Genomic DNA, 24837 nt, shown 5'->3' with positions numbered 1-24837 from the left:
TCATTGCTGCATTATTTACACTCAAGAAAGAACCTAGTGTCCATCAATAGATGAATGGATAAAGAAGTGGTAAATATATAAAATGGAATTTACTTAACCATAAAAGAATGAAAATTGCCATCTGCAACAACATGGTTGGATCTAGAGGGTATTATGCTAAGTGAAATAAATCAGACATGGAAAAATAAATACCATATAATTTCACTTATATGTGGAACCTAGAAAACAAAATAAACAAAACAGAAACAAACTCATAGATAGAACTTTTTGATGGTTGACAAATGGGAGAGGGTGGGGCATAGTGAAAAAGGGGAAGAGAATAACAAGTACAAATTGGTAGTTACAAAATGGGCATGGGGATATAAAGTATAGCATAGGGAATATAGACAGTAATATTGTAATAACTAAGTATGATGTCATATGAGTACTAGATTTATCAGAGTGATCGCTTCGTAAGTTATTTAAATGTCTAATCACTACATTTTACACCTGAAACGAACACATTATATACCAACTGTAATTGAAAAATAAAAAAATTATCTAAAAAAAAAGAGAATGAGGAGACAAGTCACAGAGTGGGAAAAATATTTCAAAAAGACACATCAGATAAAGGACTATTATTCAAAATATACAAAGAACTCTTAAAACTCAAAAATAAGAAAACAACCTGATTTAAAAAATGGGCAAAATACCTGAATAGACACCTCACCAGAGAAGATATACAGCAGGCAAATAAGCATAAGAAAAGATGCCTGATATCATACGTCATCAGGGAAATGCAAATTAAAATAATGGGATATACTACATATATTTTAGAATAGCCAAAATCCAGAACACTGACAACAGCAAATGCTGACAAGAATGTGAAACAATAGGAACTCTCATTGATGATGGGACTGCAAAATGGTACAGCTACTTCGAAAGATAGTTTGGTGATTTCTTACAAAACTAAACATATGCCAGATGATCCAGCAATCATATTCTTTAGTATATACCCAGTTGAAAATTTATATCCACATAAAAACCTGCAGACAGATGTCTATAGCAGCTTTATTCACAATCATCAAAACTTGGAAGCAACTAAGATGTCCTTCAATAGGTGAATGGATAAACAAACTGTGGTATCCAAACAATAAAATATTTTTCAGTGCTAAAAAGTTATCAAGCCATAAAAAGGCATGGAAGAAACTTAAATACACATTAAGTGAGAAAAGCTGATCTGATAAGGCTATATATTGTATGATAATCACTATATGACATTCTGGAAAAGGAAAAATTATGGAGACAGTGGAAAAATTGGTGGTTTTCAGGAACTGGGGAAAGGGTGGAATGACTAAGTGGAGCACAGAGGGTTTTTGAGGCAGTGAAAACTATCCTGTATGATACTACTGAAGAGCAATTTTCACTGAAAAGGTTAACCTTATAATCAGCTCTTTGTTCTTCTGTAGATATGCTCGCTGCATAGGCTATAGGGCATTGACTAAAGACTTATCCTCCCTTTTGCTTGTTTTGTCGAAACAACAAATGTAACTGCCTGTGACCCATAACAACTCCCATGCTTTGTAACCATCTGAGGACAAATTAACTAATCAGCCCATCTCAAATAAGCCCCATATAAGCAAAGTTGCAACTGAGCTGGAGGCACAAATCTTCAGAGCGCTAGCTCCTCTGGGACCACTGGATTAATAACCTGAGTTCTCCAACTCTCCAAGTGGTGCTTGGTTTCTCACCAGCCTGAGTTTTCTAACATTTCAGCAACACTACAATGGTGAATACATGTCACTACGCATGTCAAAACCCACAGAAATTACACCACCAAAAGTTAATCCCAAAGTAAACTATGGACTTTGGGTGATTATGATATGTCAATATATGTTTGTCGTTTATAACAAATGTACTGCTGTGTTAGATATTGATAGTGGTGGAGGCCAGTGTGTGGGAATTGTGGGAGAGGAAGGAATTTTATCTTCAAGGTTCTTTTGGCTTATTTAACAATCGAATAGAGATCAATTAATAAGAAAAAATAAACAAATTTTATTACATATATATGTATTGGAACACTTCATACATACATGAGGATTAGAGACTCCCACATACATGAGTTCAAAGACAGAAAGGAAAAATGAGGTATATACAACATTCTGGGTGAAGGACGATTTAAGGTACTCTGGGGCTTCAGAGGTAAATGCGATGAGAGCGCATGTTCAGTAATCAGTAGTTTACCATGCCATGTACATGAGTTGTCTCTGATTTCTTAGTAAGGCCAAGCCTCCTAACTCAAATTCCTCTAATAGTTAATGGGGGTAGGGCCAGAAGTTCCTCCTGAGCCCACGATGTCTCTTTTGATTTTAGCTCAAAATAATCCACATATCACTAAAGCACATTTTGGAGTGAACTCTCACAGAGGAGGTGTATATATATATATATATATATATAACTCATTTTTTTTCTCAATTTTGCTTGAACCTAAAATGATCTAAAAAATGGTCTATTTTAAAAATCCCTTGTGCTTCACCTATTTAACCCCCCGCCCAGATAATCTCTGGTAACTTTTGATCTGTCTACTGTCTTCTAAGCTTAATTTAAAAAATATTTAAATTAAAAAGATTTTCAAGTTTTGGAGCTTTTATAAATTGATCGGACTTTTATACATAGTACTTTCTTAAAAATAATTAGTTATTAGTTATCATACCTGCAACTCACGGATTTGGGGTCTGCCTATTAAAGCACCACCAACATCTTATTTATTTTTTTTCAGTGAAAAAAAGGAAAGTAAATTCTAGAAAGGCTAGGTTATTGCTCCACCTCCTTTTGCTGGTTTCTGTGTAACTCATCAGGGGACAGCTGGGACTACTTGTTTTGAAAACTTTCTAATTTGCTAATCTTACCATGGACAAAATCCAAATACAAACCCCTCCAACAGGCTCATCTTTCTTTTCTCTTTTTTACTTTCACTTCCTGCATCCAATCTTCCACTGTTTCCCATCCTATCTATCATTACTCTGGAATATCTGATAAACTAATTCCTGTAAACTGTTAATGTCTTTTCAAATTATTCTTCCCCTTACTAGGTTTGATTGAATCCTTGATTTGAGGATTCTTTTACTGGCCTCCTTCCCAGTTTTTTTTTTTTTTTTTTTTTTTGCTCATTTGACTTATTTCTTCATTGAGAACTCTGGCTCCAGGCGAGTCATTTTTCCGATTCATTTCGGATCCTCCCGTTCTCCTAGGTGATTTAAGTTGGTAGATGTAGAACTTTCTAATTCCTAGTATCTCATTGCACAAGTTCTGATTCTTGTTCGTTCTACCGCCAAGCCTGTTCCGCCTGTGAAATCTTTAAACATTTTGACGACTTCTGATCATTCCCACCTCCTTTCCCTTAATATCTGCTCTTGGACCCGCATGACCCCTTTTTTTTCTCCAGACTCCATCCTCCTATCTGCATTTATAGGCTACTGAGCCTGGACTCTTTACTTTTATCTTCAGGCATCTCTCCATTTTCCCTTCCTCCTTAGTTATCTCGGCAAGGATTCCTGACCAAATCCAAGTCCGCCTTTTCTACTCGCTCCGAGCATTCGCCCCGTCTTGGGGTAAATCAATCGAAACGCTGACCAGAATTGACTCAAGTTCGAGGACTGTGTATGACACTTTTAACTTAAGCATTTTTATCAATTTCCACACTTCAACGATGAATTTTTACTTTTATCAAAGCATTGCAAACCCGAGAGAGCCGAGGACCACGACGATGCAGCACAGGACTCCTGTGGGAGGTGCAACCGCCGTTGCCGCGGCCTCGCGGGGTATGACGGGAAGGGCGGGGCGCGGGCGTGCGCAGGCGACGGGCTCCGTGCACGTCCCGGTGGCCGGTGCCCTGGTGGCCGGTGTCCCACTTCTGAGGGGGGGAGGGGCAGGCCGAGAAAGCACGGGCCCGCTGGAAGTCATGTTTGTGGCACGCAGCATCGCGGCGGACCACAAGGATCTTATCCATGATGTCTCTTTCGACTTTCACGGGCGGCGGATGGCGACTTGTTCTAGCGACCAGAGTGTCAAGGTGCGCGCGGAGCCTTCGGGTGGGGCGGACCCCGAAGCAGGGGAGTGGGAGCGTGCGCGTAGCGGAGGGACAGGCACTCTGAAAGGGTACCACTTTTGATATCGAGTCGCGCCTCCAGGTACGAATCCTGGACCCAAAGGAAGCAGGGGCGCCCCGGCCCGGCGGCCTGCTCCGCCATGCTCGCCCCCTGACCATGGGGTTACAGGCGCCGCTGCTGCGCGTGCTGCCGTGCGCCTGCGCAGAGCGTCTTGGCCGCGTGCGCGCTCCCGCCGCTGCTGCTGCCGGGGTAACCGCGAGCGGGGGTTTCGAGTTCGCGCTGTCGCGTCCAGGTGGGCGGGAGCCGGGGAAGCTCCCTCAGCCCAGTGCCCAGTGCGTGTGTGCCGGTCCGCGGAGTTCTGGCAGCAGCTGTCCTGCGACAACCGTGCCTGCTCAGTGAGAGGACTGATCCCCGATTCCTGTAAGGTTGTCAGTACGCGTTGTGTTCTGAGTTCTGGGTGCCTCACCTGGGGAGAGATAATTCTCTCCTTGTGTAGCGATCGGAGGCTCCGTTCATCCACTTTTTGGCTATTGTGAATATTGCATTAATTAATGTCTGTTAGCTGAAGAGGTCGTACTTTTTTTTCTTTTTCACTTATTACTGAATCTTTTAGTAAGTAGATCTTTCAATTTGTAGATTTTGTCAAAGTAATGTTGCAACGAAGATCTTCATTTAACTTTTTATATATTTTGTATCATTTCCTTAGGCTCATTCCAATAAGAAATTAGTGAATATTTTAAAAGCTGTTGAGTAATTGGCAAATTGCCTTTTTGAAGGTGGTTCTGTTTTACACTGCCAGTGAGAGTATTGATTTGAAAGCATCATTTTCCATGTTGGGCATTATCATTACAATTTTTTTTATGTTTTATGTGATAAAATACACATAATAAAATTTATCATCTTAACCATTTTTAAGTATACAGTTAAGTGGTATTAGATACATTCACATCTTTGTGCAACCATCACCACCATCTCCGTGACTTTTTCATTTTGCAGAACCAAAATTCTGTATCCATTAAACTCCATTTCTCCATCCCCCATCCCCTGGCAACCACTATTTTGCTTTCTGTGTTTATGAATTTGTTTACTCTAGGTACCTCATATAAGTGGAATCATATAGTTGTCATTTTTGTGACAGGCTTATTTAACTTAGTTTAATGTTTTACTTTTCTACATGTTGTGGCATATGTCAGTTTTCCTAGCTATTGTAAATAATGCTGCTGTGAATGTGAGTGTACAAATATCTCTTTGAAACCCTACCTTTTATTTATTTTCAAGTTAAATTTATTGGGATTAGGATTAGGATTAGTTGATCACATTATAAATTTAAGGAATACAGTTCTATAATACATCATTTGTATAATGCTTTGTGTGCTCACCACTCAAAGTCAAGTATATTTCTGTCACTGTACCCTTCTTTACCCTCTTTATTCTTTCTTACCTGCTTACTCTCTAGTAACCACTATACTGCTGTCTGTGTCTATGAGTTTGTTTTGTTTGTTCATTTTTTGCTTTCTATTTTATATCCCACATATTAGTGAAATCATATGTTCTTGTCCTTTTTTGTCTGACTTATTTCACTTAATATGATGCTCTCATGATCCATCCATGTTGTCGCCAGTGATACTATTTCATCATTTTTTAAGGTTGACTAGTATTCCATTATATATATGTACCACATCTTTATCCAGTCATCCATCAAATGACACTTAGGTTGTTTCCAGTCTTGGCTGTTGTAATGAATGATGCAGTGAACATAGGGGTACATATAGTTTTAAAAATGTGATTTCAAATTTTTTGGGTAGATACCAGAAGAGGAGTTGCTGGGTTATATGGTAGCTCCATTCTTAATTTTTTCTGTTTACTATGGAGGTTGTACCAGTTTACATTCCCGTCAGTAGTGTACGAAGGTTCCCTTTCTCCATGTCTTCGCGGACTCTTGTTATTTCTTGCGTTATTGATAGTTGCCGTTCTGACAGCTGTGGGGTGGTGTCTTACTGTGGTTTTGATTGCATTTCCCTTTTAGCTAATGAAATTGAAAATCTTTTCATATATCTGTTGGCCATTGTGTGTTTTCTTGGGAAAAGTGTTCAGGTACTCTGGCCATTTTTTAATTGGATTGTTTGCTTTTTTGTCATAGTTATACGAGGTCTTTATATATTTTGAGTATTAGTTCTTTGTTGGAGGTGCTGTTGGCAAATATCTTCTCTCATTGGTTGGTTGCCTTTTTGTTTTGATGGTTTCCTTTGCTGTGCAGAAGCTTTCCAGTTTGATGTAGTCCCATTTGTTTTTACTTCCCTTGCCTTTGGGGTCAAGTTCAGAAAAAAACTATCTGAGATTAAGGTCCGTAAGTTTAGTACCTATGTTTTCTTCTATGTATTTTAATTTAGCTCTTATATTCAAGTCTTTAATTCATTTTGAGTTGACTTTTGTATATGGGGTCATTAGCAGTCTAGTTACATTCTCTTGCATGCAGCTTTCCAATTTCCCCAATACCATTTACTGAATAGACTTTCCTTTCTCCACTGTGTTTTTGGCTCCTTTGTTGAAAATTAGTTGCCCGTACATGTGTGGGTTTACTTCTGGGCTCTCAATTCTTCTCTTTTGGTTTGTGTGTCTCTTTCTCTGCCAATACCATACTGTTTTGATCATTGTAGCTTTAGTATAATTTGAAGTCAGTCAGTGTGATACCTCTGTTTGACGATTATGTTAGTTCGGTCTAATGTGTCATTTAAGGCCAATAATTTCTTTATTGACTTTCTTTTTGCTGTCAGTGGGGTATTTGGGTTCCCTACTACAATTGTATTTTTGTTAGTTTCTTTCTTTAGGTCTGTTAGTAATTGTTTTATATATTGGGTGCTCCCAGGTTTGGTGCATATTTATTGATAAGTCTTCTTGATAAAATATCCCCTTTATCATTATACAATGTCTATCTTTGTTTCTTGTTACCTTTTTTTTTATCTAGAAGTGTATTTTGTCAGATACAAGCATGGCTACACCTGTTTTTCTCTGGATGGCATTTGCTTTGAATATCATCTTCCACCCCATCACTTTGAATCTGATTTTGTAGCTGAGATAGTCTACTTGAGGCAGCATGTAGTTGGGTCTTGTTTTTTTTTTTTTTTTAACCCATCCCACTACTCTATGCCTTTTAATTGGTCAGTTCAGTCCATTTACGTTTAGGGTTATTATTGATATATAGGGACTTAATACAGCCATTTTATCTTTTGTTTTTGTTTGATTGTTCTATCGCCATTGTTTCCTTTCCCTTATGTTTCTTTCTACTATTTTAGTTTGGTGGTGGTCTATGATTTTTTTTTTTTTCCTGTGCTACCTTTTTTTGGTGTTACTTGTCTCAGATTTTTGTTTGTAGAGTTTTTGTAATTACCCTTAGGTTTATGCAAAAAATATTTTCATATGTATAATATTCCTTTTTTTCTGATTGCCTCTTCTCTACATTCACCTGTGCAAGTTCAGTCCTTTTCGCTGTCCCCTTTTATGTTTTTTGTTGTCACATATTATCCCTTTATAATCGGTGTGTTCATTTCCAAATTACAGAAACTGTAGTCTTTTTTTAAAAATACTTTTTTTCCTTTTGACCTTTATATTATAATTGTTTAATACCTTATTCTAAACTAGAGTTGCGGTTTTTCGCTTCTATCATCTTACAGTTTTGTTTCCTTTTGTCTTTTTGTTCCAGGTGGAGGGCTGTTTTCAACATTTCTTGTAATGCAGGTGTTGTGGTGATAAATTCCCTCAGCTTTAGTTTGTCTGGAAAAGTCTTTATTTCTTTTTCATATCTAAAAGGGAACTTTGCCGGATATATTATTCTTGGCTGGTGATTTCTCTTTTTCAATATTTTGTAAGTTTATTTCCACCTTCTCCTAGGTTGTAAGGTTTCTGCTGAAAAAAAAATCCGATGATAGCCTAATGGGGTTTCCTTTATAGGTTATAGTCTTTTCCTCCTTGACTACCTTGAGAATTTTTTGACATTAACTTTCAAGAGTTTTAATGTAATGTGTCTTGGGGAAGGTCTTTTTGCATTGAGATAACTAGGTGCTCTGTTAGTTACTTGGATTCAAGGGTCCAGCTTTTTCCATAGGTTTAGAAAGTTCTCATCAATTATTTGTTTGAATGGGCTCTCTGTTTCCGTCTCTCTCTTTTTTCCTTCTGGTATACCCATTCTTATGTTGCTCTTTATTGATGGAGTCAAAAAATTCTTGTATCAATTCTATCTCTTCCACCTGAGTCATTGCTATTTTTATCTTAAAGATTAGTAACTCTTCCATGTGTTCTCTATTTTCTGAGTTCTCTAATTCATTCTTCATGTCATATATATTGAGTTTTAAATCTCCATATTTGTTTGATTCTTTTTTATAGTTTCAGTCTCTTTGGTAAAGTACTCCTTCTGTTTGTTGACTTTATTTCTGAGCTCATTGAACTGCCTTTAAATTTTCTTGTAGTTGGTTGAGTTTTTTAAGAACTACAATCTTGAATTTGCTGTTATTTAAATCCCAGTCTTCCATGCCTTTAAGATTGTTTTCTGGAGTCTATTCTTTTTCTTTCTGAGCTACCCTGTTACCTTGGTTATTTGTGGTATTTGATAGATAATTTCTCTACCTGGGCATTTGAGAAATTGAAAACTACTTTTTTAGGTACTGTCTTGCTTTAACAATTTAGCAGGTTGATAAGTTAGAGATCTTTTATTTTCCAGTAGATAGTGTTAAATATAGCTTAAGGTTTTGTTTTACCTGCACTACAGGGACTTTTGGGATCATGGTGGTGTGGTTTTGCCTCAGCTGTGGAAAATGCCCAGTATTCCTCGAGGAGGTGGCCATCACTTCAGTGACTAGGTCACCTTGGTCTCAGGTCACTACTCCTGTGATGAGATATGGTTGGCAGTGGGGCTCCAGGCTTATGATTTTCCAGCACTGCTTCCTTACAGCCATAGGCTGCTAGCTGCACTATACTATCCAAGGGATCCCAGCTGCCAATACTAGATTCCCCTGCAGTGGGTGGGGAAGGAGTGGGGGTAGGGGGAAGGTGGATTCGCAAGGCTGTGTCTTTGTTTTTTCCCACTGGGTTTAGGGTTTAGCTGCATTGTGTATTGGCCACTCAGGCCGGAATGCTGCCTCTGCCCCGCTGGCCCTCCTGTCCAGGCTGCCAAGTGAATACTGAGACCCGGCCCTTCACTGCTAGTGCATCAGCCGTATTCACTGCAAGCACCTACTGGATTGTGTCTGCAGCTCCAGTCTCTCTGCAGATCCTTCTCTCCATCCTTCCTTCCCTGCTTGCTCCCATATGCCCACTTTTGGATATCTCAATGTGTGAATCTCAGACATGTTTGTGTGTTGAGCAGGGGATGCTTTGTTAAATTGTAGTCGTCCAACTTGTAACTGTAAGGGGACAGACCAAGAGGTCTTCTCATTCCGCCGTAATGCTGATATCACTGTGATATCCTGCTTTTAACTTTTATGGGTATATACCCAGAAGTAGATGTTAATGAATCAATAATATATACTAAATAAGGTGTCTTTTAAACACATATGAACACAAAAAAGTTATGTATTGGTGAGTTGACAAATATGTTGTGACTAGAGGCTCCTGTGAATTTCACCTTGTATTTCCCCTAAGAGCAGTGGTTCAGTATTTGTTAATTCAGTGTTCACAGCAACATAGAGAACACAACTATGCGAAATAACAAGACTTAACTGTAATCGTAATTGACTTTGTTACATATTAGAGTGTAGACTCCTTGACCCCTCAGTGCTTAACCCAGTGCCTGGCACATCCAAGGTTTTTAATAATTATTTCATTAAATGAAAATGAATGTTTATTTATTGGTTGTATTCTTCTGTGAATTCATATTCATCTCCTTTGTCTTAATATTGATTCAGTCTTAATTCAGTCTTCAGTTTTTCATATTAATTTTTAGGAATTCTTTGCATAAAATATCTGTGTATTGATTTTTTTTGTAGGTTTGGGATAAAAGCGAAAGTGGAGATTGGCATTGTACTGCTAGCTGGAAGGTTAGTATTTTTGGTGACTTTTGAAAAAATTGAAATGTTTCTTGTTTTATTTGGTAGTATCAGTGACTTGTTATTTCAACTTTGAGAAAATTATATAATTTATACTTTTTTCCTAGAAAGATATTTCACATTTTTCACTGCTAAAGTAACAGAAATACAATTTAGAAAATTTGAGAGTAAGAAAATTTGTAATTCGATAGCATTCTAACATAATTCTTTTTAGCATTTTACTGTTTATTTCTTATTTATATACTTTTAATAGCTGTGATGTTTCATATATAGTTTTATTTCTTTATTTTTTTTAAAAAAATAACTTTACATACCTTAAGAGTAATCAGTTTTAAATGTACAGTTCAGCGAGTTTTAGTAAATTTATGCAGTTATGCAATCATAACCACAATCTAGTTTTAGAATACTTCCATCAACCCTGAAATTTTCATTATGCCCATTTATGGTCAATCCCCATTCCCCTCCCAAGCCCCAGGCAACCACTGAACTGTTTTCTGTCTCTGTATCTTTACCTTTGTGTCTGGCTACTTTCCTTTAGCATATTTTTGAGGTTCATTCATGTCGTGAAATGTGTCAATAGTTCAAATCTTTGTAATGCTGAAGAGTATTACATTGTGTAGAAAAAGCCACGTTTTGTTTATTTATTAACCGGTTATTGGACATTTGAACTGTTCCTAGTTTTTGAAAATTATGAATGATGTGGATTTGAACATGTCATATAAGTCTTTGTGTAGATGGACTTAGATTTTATTTCGCTTAGGTGGATATCGAGGAGTGGAATTGCTAGGTCGTATATGTTTTAACTTTCTAAGAAACTGCCAAATTGTTTTCCAGACAGCCTATACCATTTTATATTCCCACCAAGAAATATATGAGAGTTCCAGTTTCTCTATATCCTCCTGTACACTCGATATTTTCTCTTTTTTGATTATAGCCATATTAGTGCATGTGAAGTGGTATTGTATTTGGTTTTGATTTGTATGCCCTTAGTGACTAACAATGTTGATAACGTGTTCATGTTCTTATTCTCCATTCATATATCTTCTTTGGTAAAGTGTCTATCTAAATCTTTTGCCTGCTTCTTTTTTTTTTGAGGTGACATTTATATAACATAAAGTTAATCATTTTAAAGTAAACAGTTCAGTGGCATTTATTCCACTGACAGTGTACGGCTGCCACCTCTGTTTAGTTCCAAAACTTTTTATCATTCCAAAAAGAAACCCCTATTTCTTGCTTTTCAGTTTAACAAAATATTTCATAGGTACTTTGGTATGTTTTCAAAGGCTCTTTAAAAACATAAATATAGCAATAAGATGTAAATTATATCAACAGATGTATTCTGTTTTGCTTAACTAATGGATTTTTAAGTTGTATTTTTATTGTGATGAACATCTTTCTGTCATCCTTATTTGTTAGATTGCACTTTACTTGGAATTTGGCATTTAACAAAATCTCACTGCCCTGGTGCATTTTACTTAATAGTCTGTATAAACAAGAATTAAAGGTGAAACCAGAAAAAATGGACAAAGAAGAAAAAATAAGGGTGTAAAGTTTATCTTTGGTTGATGGCATTGTTACCATGTAGAAATTAATGAATTACAAAAGTATTCTGAGATTGTTGAGTGTAAAAGTGTTAGATATGCAGAAGCGTGAAACAAATATTGTGAACGTAATTGGTGGGCTGATGTTTGTCATATGGTATTTTTACTGGAAAGCAGAAATGAAATTCGGTTGATGTGAAATCCTTTAAGACCTTTTTTTTTAAAATCAATATGAGGAGTTGAAGAACAGTAATTTACATTTTTCACATATAAGGATACTGTTACTGAGCTTTATTTTCTCAGAATATAAGGATTTGGGCTTCTCTGTATTTTCTCACCCATTCCTTCTTTTCCTAGAATAGTTTATTGTTGAGACAGACATCAGAATCATTTAAGCATTTTGTTGATATAGTTTCTGTATACTGTTAGGCTTTTGAAGCAAATAATTTTATTTGCTTATTTTATTTTACTTCATTTATTTTACTAGGTGGATGTTTCCTGTAGAGATAATTTACAAGTAAAAAAAAAAATAGTGAACTTGTAGAATCTCTGTTTAAAAAGTTGGTTAGGCTAAACTCTGAAGCCAATCTCTGTAATTATTAGCACTGGAAAAAGTCAACTTTATCCACCTGGGTTTTTCTTGATCAGTAAAATGTTAGAAGGACTTGATTCCAGAAGGGCTATAGTCCTAAATGTAGAATATTTTAAAGTTATAAAGTTCTAGTTTAACTTTTTATTTAAATGTTAAATTGAATTACTTTCTCTTCTTACTGAAGTAAGCATATCTATTCTGTTTCCTCACGTAAAACCTTATATGTGTGAAATATGAGTAAACTCAATTTTTGTTTTTTATTTTTAATCCCTTAGACACATAGTGGGTCTGTGTGGCGTGTGACATGGGCGCATCCTGAATTTGGACAGGTTTTGGCTTCCTGTTCTTTTGACCGAACAGCTGCTGTATGGGAAGAAATAGTAGGAGAATCAAATGATAAACTACGAGGACAGAGTCATTGGGTGAGACATTCGTTCATTTTCAGTGGGGGGGGGGGGGGCGGGGCGTGGTGGGGGAGGGGTGGGGGGGCACAATCATCCAAGGAGCATTAGTCTTCTCAAGAACACTTCAAGCTTCCCTGTATGTTTGTCAATTCCATCTTTGTTTCTAACATGTTTTTCTCCTTTTTATTTGATTTTTGTCTTGGGCCTGAAGTGATACTCAGGAATACCCACGGCATTGTTTAATTAAAACTTTCATAATGAATCCAGAGTATTTGCTTTGTCAAATACTTGGTATACGCTGAAATTCTTAAAATCTTTTTTTCCCCTCTTTTGTGATTTTTTTTTTTTTTAAGCAAAATATACTCTTCTTTATCTGCTTCTGCCTTAACTCTAGCTCTTCCCTGATTGGGTGTTTGAATTTTAGGCAAGAGTATAATGTGTTTGCTGATCAAGTTCTTTGTCTATAAAGTGAGAGAATTGAACTAGGCTACCTTTAAAACCCATCCCAATGTTTTCTTTTTTTCTTCTTTATTTTTCATAATAGATATTCAGCCATAGGTATAAAATTCAAAAGATACAGAAAACTGTATGCAGTGAGAACTTCCTTTTCTTTTGTGGCCACATAGTTCTCTCCCAGAGGCAACCACTGTTACAGGTTTTTTTTATGTGTGTGTATCCTTCTGGAGATATTCCATGTCTTTATGAGGACATAAATATAGTGTTTTCCTCTCTATTCCTACCAGTCCTTCCTACTTCCCCTCACACTAATTCCAGTATGCTGGCAACACTTTTTTTTTCTTGCTGCATTTTAAAATTATGATAAAATATACCTAACAATACTTAGAATTTTAACTGTTTGTACGTGTGTAATTTAGTGCTAATAATTATATTCACAATGCTGTGTACATAATGCTGTGTGATATCCATACTACACTTTTCATCATTTCCAACATAAACTCTGTACCATTAAATTGTACCTCCTCCAGCCCCTGGTAATCTATTCTCTGTCTCTGGATTTGACTGCTCTAGGTACCTCATTTAGTGGAATCATACAATATTTGTCTTGTTTCACTAAGCAAAATATTTTCAAGGTTCATCTGTGTTGTAGCATATATCAACCTCATTCCTTTTATGAACTGAATAATATTCTATTGTGTGTAAATGCCTCATTTTGTTTATCCTTTTATCTGTGGATGGACTGCTGGGTTGTTTCCACCTTTTAGCTATTGTAAATAATGCTGCTATGAGCATTGGCATATAGATACCTATTTGAGACCTTGCATTTAATTCTTTTGGATATATACCTAGGGGTGGAATTGCTGGGTTATATGGTAGTTCTATGTTTAACTTTTCAAAGAACTAATAAACTGTTTATTTTACCACAGTGGCTGCACCATTTTATATTCCCACCAGCAATGCACAGAGGTTCCATTTTTCCATATCTTTGCCAATGCTTGTTACTTTTTGTTTTTTGAGTCTTAGTGAGTGTGAAGTGGTATCTTATGGTTTTGAATTGCAGTTTCCCTAATGGTTGAACATCTTTTTATGTGCTAATTGGTCATTTGTGTATCTTGTGATATTGTGATTTATAATTAGATTCATGGTTCCTGACTCATGGCTCCCAAAACCCTTAGAATTTCTGAGTGTTGAGAGTGATAAAGATGTATTTTGTTATGTTACTGTGTGACTTTTCTAAAGCATCTAAGGATGGGCTTTGGTTGCCAGTGGAGCCAACCATGCAGTTCGAGGGTTGGGATTTTCAGTAATCTGCAAGAGGGGAGGGGCCAATGAGTTAATCAGACTTTCCTAGGTAAAGGGGCCAATGAATTAATCGTACATATGAAAGGAGGTCTTCATAGAACCTCAAAAAGACAGGGTTTGGAGAGCTTCCTGGTGGCAAACACGTGGAGATTTGGGGAGAGTGACATGCCTGGAAAGGGCATGAAAGCCCCTTGTCGTTTCCCTGTATCTTGCATCTCTTCCATCTGGCTGTTCCTGAGTTATATTCTTTTATAATAATAAATCAGTGATCTAGTAAGTAAAATGTTTTAGGGTTCTGTGAACAGCTCTAGCAAATTGAACCTAAGGAGGAACTCTTGGGAACCTCTAACTTATAGCCAGTCAGTTAGCAGCGCAGGTAACCATCTGGGATTGTGACTGTCATCTAAAGTAGCGGGTGGGTAGGAGCAGCTTTGTAGGACTAAGCCCCTTGACCTGAATTTAGTTGAATTCATCTCAGATCTGTTGGTGTCTAAGAATTGTTTGTTGGTGTAGGGGTACCCCCCCCCATTGGAATTCTTTAGGGAAATACCTATTTAAGTCCTTTGCCCATTTTTTTATTGGGGCATTTATTTTTTGTTGTTGAGTTTTAGTTCTTTATATATTGTAGATGCTAATCCCTTATCAGATACATAATTTGTAAATATGTTCTCCCATTCTGTGAGTTGTCTTTTCACTCTCAGTAGTATCCTTTGATCCACAGGTTTTGAATTTTCATGAAGTCTGTCTATTTTTTCTTTTGTTTTATGTTTTTGGTGTCATTTTCAAGAAATCATTGCCAAGTTCAATGTCACGAAGACTTTCCTCAAAGTTTTAAGAGCATTATATTTTTAGCTTCTTTATTGAGGTCTTTGATTCATTTTGTGGTAATTATTGTATGTTCTGAGATAAAGGTCCAGTGATTCTTTTGCATTTGATATCCATTGAATGGTCTTGGACCCTGATTAAAAATCAGTTGACCATATATGCAGGGTTTATTTCTGGACTCTATTCTATTCTGTTGGTTAATAGGTTTCTCCTTATGCCAGTACCATGCTGTTTTAATTACTGTAGGCTTGTAGTTTGCATGCTAGTCATATTGTTTTATAATTCTTTTTTTAATGATAGGAAGGGTTGCTCTCATTTCCTATGTACTAGGGCCTCTCTAAGGCAAATCAACTGCTTAAGAGGAGAGAAGGGAAATTTATAGAAGTCATTTTTCCAGCAGTCAATCTGAGGTGGATCAGTTAGGTTTAGGAGTGGTGGCATATAAAGGATTTTTATTTGAACTTAAAAGATATATTTATTTATATCTCATTAAATTAACTGCCATTAATACATTTAATGGTTCAGCATTTGTGTTTGTATTAATTATTCAGTGGTGTTTGTAGACAAAAATTTGCAAATATCCTACCTTTGAAGTTTATGTAATATTCTTGTAATATTGAGAATCCTTAAGATATATTTTGGTAACCATAGACAGTAAACTATGGGTTTCTAAATTTTATTGATGTTTTCAATCAAAAATCATCTCATCTAGGTATCAGAAAATATAATTGCTATCATGGAATTTTGTAATTATCACAAAGCCAGCTTTGTACCATCCTCTTGGTCTCTAGTAAATGATTTCTCTTAAAAGTACGTAGTGGTGGTCCAAGTTAAGGTAATATACCTAGTAAATGACAGAGGAGTTCTGTGTGATTTTAGGGCCTGTACCATCCCTTTTTTTTTTTTTTTTTTTTTTTTGGTATAGTAGTCCTTCCTTATCTGCAGAGATACATTCCAAGATCTGTAGTGGACACCTGAAACTGGTAGTACCAAACCCTATGTATACTGGGTTTTCATATATATATATATATACCTTTAATGAAGTTTAATATATAAATTAGGCACAGGAAGAGATTGACAACAATAAAATAGAACAATCATAATAATAGTGTAATAAAAGTTATGTGAGTGTAGTCTCTCAACATATCTTACCTGTATTATATTTACTGTTCTTGTGATGATGTGAGATAGCACATGCCTATGTACTGATACAAAGTGAGGTCAATATGCTGGACAGAGGGATGAATCATGTCTTGAGCCTTATGGTGAGAGATACCATGCTACTCAGAATGGTGTGCAATTTAAACCTTATGAATTTTTATTTCTGGCATTTTCCATTTAGTATTTTTGGGCTGTGGCTGACCACTGATAATTGAAACTATGAGTAGTGAAACCTCAGATCGGGGGTGAAGGGGGTGGGTTGGACTACTGTATATAATTTAAATTGTTAATTTCTTTTTCAGGTTAAGAGGACAACTCTAGTGGATAGCAGAACATCTGTTACTGATGTGAAATTTGCTCCTAAGCATATGGGTCTTATGTTAGCAACCTGCTCAGCCGATGGTATAGTAAGAATATATGAGGCACCAGATGTCATGAATCTCAGCCAGTGGTCTCTGCAGCATGAGATATCATGTAAGCTAAGCTGTAGTTGTATTTCTTGGAACCCTTCAAGGTAAGCTAACAGAACAAACTTCTGATAATATAATTCTAGTAAAATAAATTGGGAATTTTTAAGCTAAGTATTTGATGGTTTATTTTCTTAAAAATGCTTTTCTTAGTTTCGTTCTTGTAAAAATATATAATACATAGAATATATTTAAAATATTTTGATGTATACCTTCTGGTCTTTTCTCCTGAATGTACAAATGCATATTTAATGCATTTATAAACACAAATCAGTGCAAATAAACACAGATATATCTTATCATGTACAAGTAAACACAAAACACAGAGATTTATAGACATACATTTTTTCTTCCTTGCAGTTTGCCTTTTTCACTTAACAAATATGGACATTTCCCCATATATTGGTATATCTAGTCAGTCCTACCTTATTCCCTTAATTGATGTATGGAATGTGACCCAAAGACTACACCATAGCTACTTTTTATTAAGCTATTTGTTAAAATTGAATAGTGAATCACTTGGTAAAGAAAAAAGTTCAAATAATCTAGAAGAGTACAAAATGAAAAGTAAAAGTTCCCCTATCTAACAACAAATGCCGTAGTAGTACTGTTATTAGATTTTAATTCTGGTAGTCACTATTCTATTTTTTAATGATTTACTTATATCTCTGGTTCTTGCTGTATATCTATACTTACTTAAATATAAGAAAGATAAATTTAGCACATTTATAAAGTGTTCCACTTTTCAAGGTGTCACTAGCTATCTTGTTTGTGGAAATGGTGATAGTTGTTTTAGTTATATTGGTAATCATAATTTCAAAATGAAGGCTTTCTCTACTTGGTGATTTATCAATTTTTAGACTATATATGGACGAAATTAGCTTGTTTTACTTCACTCCTTCTATTTCCTAACATTTTGTTGTATTGCTTGTATATTGACAAGATTTATAACATTTATATTTACATTCTGTCATTTAATGTTTGTGTTTTGTGTTTTGATTGTAAGTTGATTCTAAAAATTAAGTAACAACCAAACTTACAGTATTAGATTATGTAAATACTCATAGGTGCAAATGTATTTTGTTTTATGAAAACTTGTTCACACAGAATAATCTGGTGTTAACTTCTGATGAATGCTTTTTTTCTTTCTCGATTTGTTTAATTCTGGGTTATACTTGGCTGTCACAATTTTCATATCACATGTCTTTAGTTTTTTGTTTTTTGTTTTTTCCATGTTGGTGGCATACCACCTAAAGTAAATTTTTTTCATATGGGATGGATGGCAAACTCTTTGAATTCCAGATACCTGAAAATGTCTTCATTTTATGCCATGCTTAATTGTAGTTTGGTTAGTTTTAGAGTTCTAAGTTCAAAGTGTAAGAATTTCAAAGATACTATTTTGAATCTTTTTAACTTTAGGTGTTGTTAATGAGAAGTCTAAGGTCAGTCAGATGGTGGTTCTTTTGTAAGCATCTTGTTCTTTCTGAAAGTTTTTAGGATTTTTGTCTTATACTTTGAGCTCTGTTGCAAGCATATTCTCCTAGTTTGTGGTTTATCATTTTGACACTATGATGACTTTTATAGTCAACAGAAAGTTCTGAATTTTAACGTAGCCACGTTTATTAGTTTTTTTTTTTTATTGTTATAGTGTTGTTTTATGTTTTATTTGAGAAATTCTTTTCCACCTTGAGATTGTCCAGTGTATTCTGAAAGGTTGTTGGTTTTGCCCTTCACATTTGGGCTATTAAATCTTCTGGGATTGCTTTGTAGGTTGTTTGAGGTAGTAGAATTTAAAAATTTAACCAGGGTGTTTCTAGGTATTTTTTCTTTTAAAACATTTTTTATTAGGAAAAATTTCTGATATACCAAAAGTAATAGTAGAAGTACAATAGATCCTCAAATATGCATCAGCCAGAGGTACTCTTATTTTATCTATATATACGTGCCTTCTCCTGTCCCCTCCACCCCCTAAAAAACTATTAAAGCAAATCTAGACGTATATTATTAGGTATTTGTCTCTTTTGATTCATCCTACTTGATGCTTAATGGTTCCTTTCAAAATAAAGGATCTTGTCTCAAATTGGGGATATCTTATGATTCTTTGATAATTTATCCTCTTCTGTTATCTCTTTTGTCTTTCTGGAACTCATCTTTGATTATTCCTGGATTTCCTCTCTATTTCTTTAAAATTGTTTGGAAATTTACTACTCTATTTCCCAGATCTCCAGCTTCTTCTCCAGGCACATATTTTATACTACCTATTCATTTTTTAGGGGCTGGGGTGCAGTGGAGGATTGGCAATCATTTTTAATTGTTAAGATATCATTCTCTCTGATTACTCCTTCACCAACATAAAGCACAAAAATGCAGAAAATGTGTTGATAAAAGAGTCTTGTTTTCAGTATGAGAGCTGAAACAAGGTGGCAGAGCCTTGCTCTGTTCTGCCTCATCATGGAACACGTATGTCAGGCGACTCAATTTTTTTGCAGAGCTGGTTCAAGTTTGTTTGTGAATGACTTTGAAAGCCCTGACTATTGGATTTTTAGAGTTACAAATAAATTTTAGTATATAGGTCAATTTACAAATATAGAATTTGCAAATGAGGGAGATTGGCTATATCTGTTTTCTCAAAGATCCGTATATTTTGGTCTTTATCTTTCATTTTTCTTGTTTTCCTTAAGTATGTATTAATCTTGACTTATCTATTTGTGTTTATGAACAAGAGACTATTACGGCTAGTAGAGAAAACTGGTATTGGTGTTTTTCTCCTGTTAGGTGCTATGTTTTCTTAACAGCTTACTCTCTTACCTAGGGAGTTGGTTGTGTTTAATCTAATTAGGTGGTGTGGGTTAGCAAGATTTCTTTGTTGGGAATGTAGACCAAAAAGGAGCTGGCAGGCTGGAGAACCCCTAAACTGCCAAAGTCAGGAGGATTTGACTTTGGGGATCAAGCACTTTAATGTAATGTACTTTGTTCCTCTCCTTGCCAGTTTTGGAGTACTACTTTATTTCAAGTTCATATCGCTCCTCTTAAGTTCTAAATCATCTGACTAGGGTTCTTCAACAGTTTTTTTAGCCTAGAACAGTCACTTCCCAGTCTTTAGGGTCTTCTGATTGCCTCATGACTCATTTCTGTTCTTTGCATTTGTTAATTAGAGGTTGGAGCTTCTGGAATTTCCTCCTTACTGATAGTGACATGTGCTCTTTTCTCCTTTGCATTTTCTTTGTCTCATCTCCTGGTTCTTGTCTTCTTGTAATTCTTCCAAATTTCTTGATTTCTGAAGATATACTCTGATTTCTAGCACTGTTGTGGTGGTATTCTTTCATCATTTCCATGGAACCTTAGGGGAAGGAAATGCAGGTGCTGTTTACTAAATATAAAGAGAATTGAATGGTTTTTCTCACTGTTTAGGTTTGAGTCATTTGGAAAATGGTCTAAATGTGAACATCTTATTTCTGGATGTACAAATGAGGTAATCCTCAATTCAGTTGTTACCTAGATGTTTTATGATTTGATTTTGACATGTTTTAAAAGATATTTTCAGTAATTTAGAATATGTTACCATCAGTGTACTCCGATCCTCTCAAATATTTAGCATTGTTAGAAAGTTATATTTGTAGAACATTAAAAAAGAGAGTTTGTGTGATATAGAAACTGCTGTGGAATTACATCTTTTTGAATGACCAAGAATTGTTATAAAGAACTTGAAATTTTATTTTATTATTATAGTACTTTGCAGTTTACTTGAGATTTTTTTTATACTAGGTGACATAGGGGAGGAACAAACTTTCCTCTATCCTCAAGACTCTTCTGACTGGTCTAATAATTAAATAGACATGAGACAGATTAGCAAAAGAAAACCAAATTTATTACATACATATGTATGGGGACCTCACACACATGAGCAAGTCAGAGACTCCACATGTACAAGAGATTCAAAGATAGAAAAGGAAACATGAGTATATAAGACATCCTGAGGTAGGGATGAGGTAGGTGCCTTGGGTACTTAAAAGTATCATTGCAGGATAATAAGAAGTAAATAGTAAATAAAAATTTGCCCTGCCTATAGATAGATCAAAAGAAGTTATCTCTTACAATTCAAATTCTTCTAGGTAGCTGGGGAAGAAGTTTCTCTTAGGCCAGATGCTAAAGTTGCCTTTAGCTCAAAACAGTCTGCATACCACAGAGATGCATCTTGGGGTGCCTCATTCTGAACTCCCACAGCGACTTGATTCATTATCAGAAGCTTTAGTAATAAAGAACTAAACCAGTTCTTTTTTCATTACCATACTTTATTTTCAAGTTGGCAGATCCCAGCACCAAGAAGGTCAAAACTTAAACAAGGGTGTCATAATCAGAGATATTTCTTAATCTATATGAGGGAGGCAAAGGAAATCAATATCTAGGTAAGTAGGCATAGAAACAAAAAACATCATTTAACCTAGAGTTCAGTAGAGTTCATCTTATTGCTTATTTTTTGCTTTTTAAAAATGAGTCTAAAGAAGAGAATGGCATGTAGGGAGTGTCCTTTTTCTACTTTTCTTTCTTTCATCAGGCGCTCTCTCTCTCTCTCTCTCTCTCTTTCTCTCTCTCTCTCTCTCTCTTTTTTTTTTTTTTGTGCAAAGCACTTAAAATCTTTTCTGTCCTGAGTTTGGTCACCGTAGGGTTACTTTTTCATTCCAGTGTTAATGATCAAATCTTTCAAGAAGAAAAATTTGAAGGCCTTATAGGTGGGTTGTTTATTTAAAAAAAAATCTTTTGTGAAAAAAGCTACTTTCTTTCTTCGCTATAAGAAAATGTGGTATCTTCAGTCTCCATGTTAAACATTCTCAAGGATGCACCCTCCCAAGGTGTTGCTCTCTTGGATGTATGGCAGGGATTTAATCACACTAGAGTCCTGCTGACTTGTGGATTGTTTACCTGCTTAATGCTAGTATTTTTTTTTATTCTCTGAATTAAATGTGTATTAATTTAATCATTATGTAAAGCATTTTTTACTCTTTATTTCTAGCTCTCGTGCTCATTCTCCCATGATAGCTGTAGGAAGTGATGATAGTAGTCCAAATGCAATGGCCAAGGTTCAGATTTTTGAATATAATGAAAACACCAGGTCAGTACCGCTTTGGTTTTAAAATTGCTCCAAATTGCATTTAATTTTTAAAAATGTTATTGCTTTATTTAACTTAATTATGTATTATTCATTACATATTATCTGATTTTTCTATGACATGCCACATTTTGTAATAGGCTGTGATAATAAAATTGAACAATATAGATGACAAGGTAGTTGATTTCCTGATATGTACTATTTTGTGAGAAAAACAAATACAAAAAAGTGAAAATGGTGATAAATTTTATAAACTGGGAGAATTGGGATGTTAACAGCTTACACCTGGGGGCCGGGGAGCTAGGAAGGATCACCTAAAAGAAGACCTAAAGGATGAGTAGAATTTAGCCAGACAAGGAGGGTAAAAACATTTCCAGATGGAGAAAACTGCATGAGGTTCATGCACAAGAGAGAGCCAATATATTTCTTACTGCGGTTGGAACATAACAGGCAAAAGGAAGTGTGGTAAGAAATATACAAAGTTTATATCTGCAAGACTTAGTGTTCAATGTTTAGGTTTTTCCTTAAGAGTAATATGAAGCTATTAAAAGATATTTAAGTTGGGGAATAACAGAGACAAATGATAGTTTAATTCTTCCAGAGGTGTGGAAAGTATTTTGGAAGGAAACATGAATAGATTCAGGACTAGAATGCTGTTATAATAGTCAGCTGGGAGATTATACTGGCTTCAGAATAGGGTAGTGATAGTGGGGATGAAGAGAAGTAGACAGTTTGAGAATGATTTAAGAAGTGGTATCAGTAGGGTCTTGGTGATTGATTGGATTTGGGAAGTGAAGAAGAAGAGGAGAGCCATCAAGATGATTTCCAAGGGTCTGGCTTAATAATTAATGGATAATGTGTAATTTCTTGAGATAAGGAACACTGGAAACACGGTAGATTTGGGTAGAGTGTATTAGCATGGGAAAATTTAATTTTGGTCATGTTAAGATATCTGTTAACACCTCAGAGCCATAAGCATTGTGTCGGAGGTATACTCTGAGTCTTAGGGGAGAGAAGAGCACCTATCAGGTGACTAGGTGGGCTCCACATGTGCTGGACAAAATTCTTGGGTCTAGTTGTCAGATACTGGATGAAGTCTGAAATAGAAGAGAACTATTATAATTCTCATAGGCTCTGTAATTTAGAATGTTACTACTTGGGTTTTTAGGGGGTACTTATATTTGCCTTCTACCTTCCTAGATTCTTGAATTTTTCAGAGAGGCTCTGTCTGCAGTGGTGCTGTCCAGTAGAACTTACCGTGATGGAAATGGTCCATATTGGCACATCTAATGCAGTGACCATTAGCCACATGCAGTTATTGGAACTTGAAATGTGGCTACTGCAACCGAGAAACTGAATTTGTTAATTTTTAGCAATTTAATTTTAAATAGACACATGTGGCTAGTGGCTACTATATTGGCCAGCACATTTCTAGAATATAGAAACCTTCTTCTAGAACTATTTTTAAGATACCAAAGCTATGAACCACATTACCAGCACATTTTAAAGTGGCTTCATGAAGAGCTAGTATTGTTAATTTCTTTCAGCATTAGCTGAATAGAGTGAATAATGAGCCATAAATCTAAAACTTAAAAGTTGGACCATTTCTAAAACAATGTAGGAGAATAAAAAGTACTTCATCAATAATATTCAAGTGAAGGGATAAAGAACTTGCATTTAGTTCTGAAGAAAATACAGGGCAGATATAAAGTACCTAAATACTTAAAAGAATCCAGTGATAAAAATAATCCAAAGCTGTATTCGAGTAGCTGGGAGAATAAATCTAGATTAGGGGCTGGATCCCCTGTACTATTTCATATAACACAGAGCCCAGAGAAGTTCTGGGATTAGTTAAGTGTCTCAGTTGCTCAGTGATGTTGTTAAGGGCCTTTGTATTTTCCTTTTTTTTTTTTTTTTTTTTGCTGTCATCCAGTGTGTTGGCAACAGCTCCTTCTTAGGATCCAAGAGTTTCAGGTTTCACATGCAAATATAAAGAAGGGCATTTCCTTTTATGAATCTTTTTGTATTAGGAAGAGAAACTTTTCTAGATACATCTTTGCAGTCTTTTTCATTAGGTCCTTCTTGCTGGAATTGAGTCACTTACCCATGCTTTAGCTGGAAGGGAGTCAGGTAGCACGCGTCTGGCATTTTCTGAGTCTAGAATGATGGGAAGTGGCATTGGGTAGGTAAGAGAGAGAGAGAGAGTGTGTGTGTGTGTGTGTGTGTGTGTGTGTGTGTGGTGGGGAGGGATTAGGAAGTTATTAGACCTTTTTGAGTTCACCTATTTTGGATTTTGTTTGGTCTGATTCTTTGAAGTAAGTAGTTTAACAGATTGAACATGTTGCAAAGAAGATATGTGATAGTAGACTATGAAGCATTAGTTATAACTAATTGATCTTTTTGAAAGTAGTGATACCTTTTAATACACAGAAATTATTGGTCAAATTAACCAATATTGGATATTATTTGTATTGGTAACTAGATAATGATACAAGTACCCTGCATTTATGTAGGTTTCAGGGCATTTTCACATATATTATGAAATTTGAATGTTAACAATCATGAGTAGGTTGGGTAGCTTTTATATTAGCACTATTTTACAAATGAAGAAAGTAAGACCAGCAAGGTAAAATGACTAGTCTAAGGTCGAATAGAGGAGTCAAGACCACAGAGTAGAAGCAGGGTGTAGATGAGATTGTTCAAGGTGATGTATAGGGTGAGAAGAGGGCAAGAAGGGAGCCTTGAAGTGCATACTAGCTTCAGAAAGATACTTCAGAAAGAATGTAGGGATGAAAGGAAGGCCAAGTAGAGAATGTGTGGAACACTAGCATGTCAGAGGAGGGTGGTGGAAAG

General features: G+C 35.7%; 1 protein-coding gene across 4 annotated transcripts in view; it reads left to right on the top strand.

The window, feature by feature from the left end:
• Positions 1–3825: 3825 nt before the first annotated feature.
• SEH1L (SEH1 like nucleoporin) overlaps positions 3826–24837 on the top strand; it is a 37404-nt gene continuing 16392 nt past the window's right edge. For all 4 annotated transcript variants that reach the window (XR_001593875.2, XM_016119865.2, XM_016119863.2 and 1 more), the window contains exons 1-5: positions 3826–4051; positions 10067–10117; positions 12535–12681; positions 16713–16924; positions 21889–21987. Coding sequence is in view for 3 of the 4 variants with exons in the window: in XM_016119865.2 (XP_015975351.1) it covers positions 3941–4051; positions 10067–10117; positions 12535–12681; positions 16713–16924; positions 21889–21987 (620 nt within the window). In the remaining variant the exon portion in view is untranslated. The remainder of the gene's footprint in view (positions 4052–10066; positions 10118–12534; positions 12682–16712; positions 16925–21888; positions 21988–24837) is intronic.

The sequence above is a fragment of the Rousettus aegyptiacus genome, unplaced genomic scaffold (assembly GCF_014176215.1).
Source record: "Rousettus aegyptiacus isolate mRouAeg1 unplaced genomic scaffold, mRouAeg1.p scaffold_m13_p_12, whole genome shotgun sequence".
In the NCBI taxonomy this organism is placed as follows: Eukaryota; Metazoa; Chordata; class Mammalia; order Chiroptera; family Pteropodidae; genus Rousettus; species Rousettus aegyptiacus.
This window is presented reverse-complemented; position numbering and strand designations above follow the sequence as displayed.